We start from the raw sequence: 6,679 nt of genomic DNA on the forward strand, positions 1-6,679 counted from the left end.
TATATATAGATAGATAGATAGACATATACGCTTATATAGCTAAGTTTAAAGTTTAACTTTAGCTAACAAAAATAAACTGCCCAATGCATTTTCTGCTTGCCTTATCTCTTTCTGTTTGTGACATATCTATTGAATGCATTGATATAAGATGACATTGAAGGCTGACTGATCTACTTTTCACTGTACATATTTTGTGTGTTCAATAGTTTAGTTAGTGTTAGCTATTTTAATGCCAGTCTGTGTTTTGATCAGTGTTCTAGTTTCATGGCATGACCAGATGAAAGATAATTTTACCCTCTGCATAGGACATCAGTCTATACAGATAAAAACTTCAATTATGTCATCAAAATCTCATTTACAAGATAATGCAATTTTTAACCCTTTCGTTACCATATTTGTGTTGAAACACACTGTTTATTTCAATTAATTTTGAAAATAACGAAGAATTTAGTAAAATAGTTTAATCATTTCTAAGCTGGTGTTTAGAGCAGAAATTAACATGAAATTTTGATTGAAGTTATTAAGATCATTTTAAAACAGTTTGTATGATATAACCAGGGGCTGTCTAGGGTTGGTTAGTGTCAAAAGGGTTTAATTCAAAGCAATGAAGATTACAAAAGTGTTACATTTGAGAGAGTTATTTGAATGCTGAAGGGTTAATGGTACAGCATTGAAGTGCATCTTGGTTGCCACTGCTTGAAGAACCTCATTTTGTGTCCCTTTTTGTACAAATATAGCTGTAGATGTAATGAGTTTGTTCATAGCTGTGTAGTATTGGGTTCTGTCCCATTGTAATTTCTATGGAAGCCTGTCATCAAAACTATGTCCAAATGAGATGCTTCCTCGAGACAAATACTTTTCAGGCTTTCAACAGCATATCTGCTTTAAGTATGATATTGATATACCATACTTCTATTGTTGCTATATGTATAATCAGTGGAGGCTCAATGGTTAGGGCAGTGGACTCGCGGTCATAGGATCACGATTTCGGTTCCCAGACCGGGCGTTGTGAGTGTTTATTGAGCGAAAACACCTAAAATCCCCATGAGGCTCCGGCAGGGGATGGTGACGAACCCTGCTGTACTCTTTCACCACAACTTTCTCTCACTCTTCTTGTTTTTGTTGTACCTGTATTTCAAAGGGTCAGCCTTGTCACGCTGAATCTCCCCCGGGAACTACGTTAAGGGTACACGTGTCTGTGGAGTGCTCAGCCACTTGCACGTTAATTTCACGAACAGGCTGTTCCGTTGATCGGATCAACTGGAACCCTTGACGTTGTAAGCAACAGAGTGCCAACAACATATTGTTGCTACATGTATATCAATATCACCTACATTGAGGATAGAAAAAGTGGCTCTGCTAGAAGTTTCTTACTTAAAAGCAGTTTCCAAACTAATATTTTTGAGTTATTGATTGCAAGTAGGGATGTTTAATTACAAACATACACAGATACACAAACGTATATATACATATATATATAGCTTGGAATTAGTATCTGACACACATGGTTGGTTTCAGTTTTAGTTCAGTTACTACAGCAGCTGTTCCATTGTATTGATAGTATTTAGTTTTTGTTTTATTATTTCATACCACTGTTCGCAAATAAGTATGTTGTTAGTTCCAGGATTTTCTTACAGTGCTAGAGCTGTCGGTTAAGACTGTAGCTTAGTTATACAGGGTGTCCACAAAGTCTGGGTACATGGGGATTAACACATACTTTAAGAAATTAATATTTCTTATATTTAATTGTTTATGTGATGATTTTATTTACTCCATGTACCCAGACCTTGCGGACACCCTGTAGAACAAAAGTTGCAGAGGATTTCCTTCAAAAGGCATCGGTTTTTCAATTTCCTTGTCAATGTTTACATCATCTTCTGATTGCACCAAATGTAAGCTATGGACACAAGACATGCAGTGGAATCATAGGTAGATTAACAGATAAGGTCACCTTTGTGTGTGGCAGATGTGTAGGAACAATAAGCACTGAGAGAACACGGGGCTTAGTCTCTCTCAAATGCCCAAGAGGCTCTCTTGAGGTTGTAGATAGTTTCTGTTACCTAGGTAACCAAATTAGCAATGGTGTCGGGGGATGCTCTGAAAGTATTATTTCTAGAATATGAATAGGATGGAGAAGTTCAGAGAGTTACTACTTCTGTTAGCAACAAAAGGACTCTCTCTCAGAGTGAAAGGCAGATTGTATGATGCTTGTGTACGAATGGCCATACTCCATGGTAATGAGACATGGGCTCTGAATGCAGAGAACATGCAAAGACTAATGAGAAATGATGGCAGTATGCTCTGCTAGATGTGCAGCATCAATATGCATGAACGACAAAGCGCAAATATGTGGAGAGAAAAATTGGGCTTAAGAGTAATCAGATGCTGCATGTAAGAGAGGAGACTGCGTTGGTTTGGACATGGAATGTGTATGAATGAAGATAGCTGTATAAAGAAGGGCCGGTCACTGGAAGTGGATTGGAGCCATGGAAGAGGGAGACCCAGGAAGATAAGATGAAATGGTGAGGACTGATCTCAGGATGCTGGGGCTCACAGAAGAAATGACAATGGACCAAGATGTCTGGCAACATGAGGTTCTAGAAGCATTACATATATAATACTTTGTTCCAGTCATTAGATGGCAGTGATGCTTGATAATTCAGAACAATATGAATAAATAAGCATTGCATTTGGCAGAATAATCTTAATGCTAAGGGGTTAAAACATGTAGTGAAACAGGGCCAAAGAGAGTCTGTTGTCTGTTCAAGACTACATAGGCACCTAATACAATAAGCAGAAGTTTGATACGTGTTGCTAGGTCGGACTGAAACGTGAATTATGGCTGTGGCTTAGGAGATTTGTTCATTTGTTGGGAACCAATTCCTTTTCTGTGGAAAGGATTAAAGCAGAGAGCTGACACTCCACATTGGTAATAATCAGTAAATCTCCTAAACTCTCATAATAATGTTATATTGTATGTAGTAATATATTTGATAATCATCATCATCATTGTTATCTGTCACTTTTCCCTTTCCCCCACCCTTATTGACTTGCCTTCTTCAAGCTTTACTCTCTTAGTTATTTACTTTAGGAAAGAAAACGTGCTGATATAGGCACCATTTTCACCATATTTCTATCCCATAGCAACCCTGCTGTTCATGTTGTCATACAAATTTAATAATCTATCTCCCGGCCATAGCAACCTCTCAGGATCGATGTTTTTACAGGACTTGATTTCCTGTAACTGCAACTCTTCCATTTATGTATTTGTATAACTTCCTACCAACTGATCTCTCCTAGGAAGCCACTTATATACTTCCATTATCTATGTAGTTACCACTCAACCTTACTACCTCTCATTCTCATTTTCCCTAGCAACCCAACAATTATGTTACACACACAGACACACACACATGCATGCATGCGTATAAATATACTAAAGTAATCTGATTTCAGCATTATCGTCTCTTATTTCAGTCATTAGACTACGGCCATGGTGGGGCACCACCTCGAACAATCTGTTTTACTGAATAAATCGACTCCAGTACTTATATTTTGTTGTTAAGCCTGATACTTATTCTATCAGTCTCTTTTACTGAACCGCTAGACCATGGCTATAAAAACACATCGACACTGGTTGTCAAGTGGTGGCAAGGGATAAACAAAGACACACACACACACACATGATATGATGGGCTTCTTTCAGTTTCCGTCTATCAAATTCACTCACATGGCTTTGGTCACCCCGAAGCTAAGGTAGAAGACACTTGCCCAAGGTGTCACATAGTGGGACTGAACATGAAACCATGTGGTTGGGAAGCAAGCTTCTTACCACACAGCCACACCTTGTTGGGAAGCAAGATTTTTGCCACACTGTCATGCCTTGTTTAATTTCCCTTTTCCAACACACACACACACACACACATACGCAAACTCTCTGTCCCTTTATATCTATCTCTCTTTCCATCTGTCTGTCAGTCAGTCTATGTATATCCGTCCGTCCGTCCGTCTGTCTGTTTATGTCTATTTACCTGTCTGTCTATATATGAATATCTGTCGACTTACTTATGTCTGTCTGTCTGTCACTACATGTGGATTGTTGGCGATTTTTTTTTTTCTTTTTTCCTTTCTCTTACCTCTGTCTCCTGTCTCCTGTTTCTGAAGAAGAGCTTTGCTCGAAACGGTAAACAACCTTTCTTCCCTTCCCCTGAGCATCCTTTAATACTTTGGATGCACCAAGTCCTCACGTTGTTTTTTTTCTTGTGGTTTTTTCCTTGTTTTTTTTTATTTGTTTTTTTGGGGGGATTGATTATATATATATATATATATATATATATATCCGTATGTGTATATCTATGTATATACATCTGTATCTTTCTTTATATATGTATATACATATATCGTTACTACATTTTTAATGCTTGTTTTTTTGTTGTTTTATTTCAGCTTTCATTTTGGCCATAACACTTGCTGTGTTACCACTGAAGAAGCTGGTCAACTTCTACATGTACCTGGTCAGTGCACTGCTCCTGACAGTAAGTTACCATGTGTCCTTTTCCTACGTCGAGGATGAGAAGACCCTGGGCTTCGACCATTCTCCTTTCAATGATTTGCGTGAGAACCCGGCTCGCATTCAAGAATTACTCTTGTATTTATGCATCCAATGGCTCATAGGAGCCCTGATAGCCTACCTGCTAGACATCAAAAATTGGACAAAATACTTGACTCTGGCATTCTCTACACCTGTGTTGGCCCATTTGGCTGGTGTACCTGTCGATCACCTGAGCGCCGTTCACAATGTTGCTTCAACCGTCATCATTTCTGTCATTCTTCTGCACCTGTTCAATAGTCTCAGTTGCACTTTGGATTTTGTCAAAACAGAAATCAATCGTCTCTGGCAAATAATAAATGCCACAGGCTGGCTACCAATAATTGTTTCTCTGTGGCACACAATAATGTTACCCACACAGCTTCTGTTGTTCTGGATGGTTCTGTTTTGCACGCAGCTGTACATATATCTGAGTGCAGAAAACAATCCCATCATCCAGGAGGGTTGGCTGGTGATGGTCCTGGCTAGTATTGGCGAGTGCTGTGCGACGCCGGTCAGTCTCTTTGCACTCTGTGTCACAATCTCTTATGCATCCTACTACATCTTGACACTCACTAAACTCTATTTGCAAGGCTGGAATGCCATTGGCCACGACAATGATGGAATGCGAGGATGGACCGAGGGCTTCACAATGCTGCTGATTGCAATGCAGACCGGTCTTTTAGAGCTACGGCCCTTGCAGCGTGCCTTTCTTATGAGTATCCTGTTGTTCATTGTGGCTTCATCTTTGATTCAATCCATGTACGAGATGGCAGACCCCATCCTCTTGACTCTTAGCGCTTCTCGAAATGGCAGCATCTTCAAACATTTGAGGGCTGTTGTTCTGTGTACTTTCCTATGGATGTTTCCTCTCTATATGACGTACATGATATGTCAGTACCTTGACCTTGATTTCTGGCTGCTCGTTATCATCTCTAGCTGTTTGCTGACGTCTGTGCAGGTCATTGGCTCCCTTGCTATCTATGTCCTCTTCATGTATGATTATGTACGCAATGAGCCATGGGAGTCCCTCGATGATGTCATCTACTACGCTCGGTCGACCACTCGGGTTCTCGAGTTCATCGTTGCCGTTTTCGTTGTGTGTTACGGACTGAAGGAGACGCTGTTCGGTGTGTGGAGCTGGATCAACTCATCCATCCTCATCATACACTGTTACTTCAATGTCTGGCAGCGACTGCAGAGTGGCTGGAAGAGCTTCCTGCAACGCCGGGAGGCTGTCAAGATGCTGGAATCGATGCCAAGCGCCAGCCAGGAGCAGTTGAAGACTCATGGAGATGTGTGTGCGATATGCTTTCAGGAGATGACTGTCGCTCGGATTACCAAGTGCAACCACTTCTTCCACGGGTTCTGTCTGCGAAAGTGGCTCTATGTGAAGGATGCTTGCCCCATGTGCCACCAGAAAGTGTCGTCTATCTATAAGGAAGAAGAGTCGCCTGTTGCAAGCGAAAATAATAACACTGAAGATGGTGGCATTGAAACGCAATCTGGTGCTGCAACGGAATTTTTCCAAACTTCTAAAGAGAAGCCATCAACAGAAACAACAACAGCTGGACAATCAGAAGCAATGCCATCTATCAGTGGACACATCAGCGACAACATACCAGCCAGTCTTATTGATGGGGTTTCTCTACAAAAACAGCAGGAAGTTGAGCCAGTGGCATCTGCCAAACTGAAGGAATTCAAATTGGAACAGGAATCTGGTTCAAATCTTGTTTCTGACAAAGAAGATCGAGTGAATGATGATGGGAAACAGGCGCGCCACACAGCAGGTACTCCTGTAATCTCCGTGTCAGAAGCCTAATAATTAATTAATAAATGTCTCAAAAACAAGTAAAAATACCCCCCCAAAAAAATATCGACTAGTACTGCTGATAGAGAGAAATTTAGTCTGTACCTTACCTCACAGCTCCCTGATAAAATGAAAATACATTTTCTTTTTGTGTTTTTAGCGGGTGAGGGGATTAGTGCAATGACAGGGTGACGGTGGGGTAGGGTTAACATCTTAGCTTGAGCAAGTACTTTATTGCTGATTAGAATTTCAGCTCAAAGAACAAAAATAAAAATAAAATA

At 40.3% G+C, this 6,679-nt stretch overlaps 1 protein-coding gene across 2 annotated transcripts in view; it reads left to right on the plus strand.

Annotated features, from left to right (window-relative positions):
* LOC106880047 (RING finger protein 145) overlaps positions 1-6,679 on the plus strand; it is a 19,865-nt gene extending 13,186 nt beyond the window's left edge. For both annotated transcript variants that reach the window (XM_014929846.2, XM_014929847.2), the window contains exon 3: positions 4,447-6,679. In XM_014929846.2, the coding sequence (XP_014785332.1) occupies positions 4,447-6,410 (1,964 nt within the window). In that variant the 3' untranslated portion in view covers positions 6,411-6,679. The remainder of the gene's footprint in view (positions 1-4,446) is intronic.

Source organism: Octopus bimaculoides, chromosome 22 (assembly GCF_001194135.2).
Source record: "Octopus bimaculoides isolate UCB-OBI-ISO-001 chromosome 22, ASM119413v2, whole genome shotgun sequence".
NCBI classification, from domain to species: domain Eukaryota; kingdom Metazoa; phylum Mollusca; class Cephalopoda; order Octopoda; family Octopodidae; genus Octopus; species Octopus bimaculoides.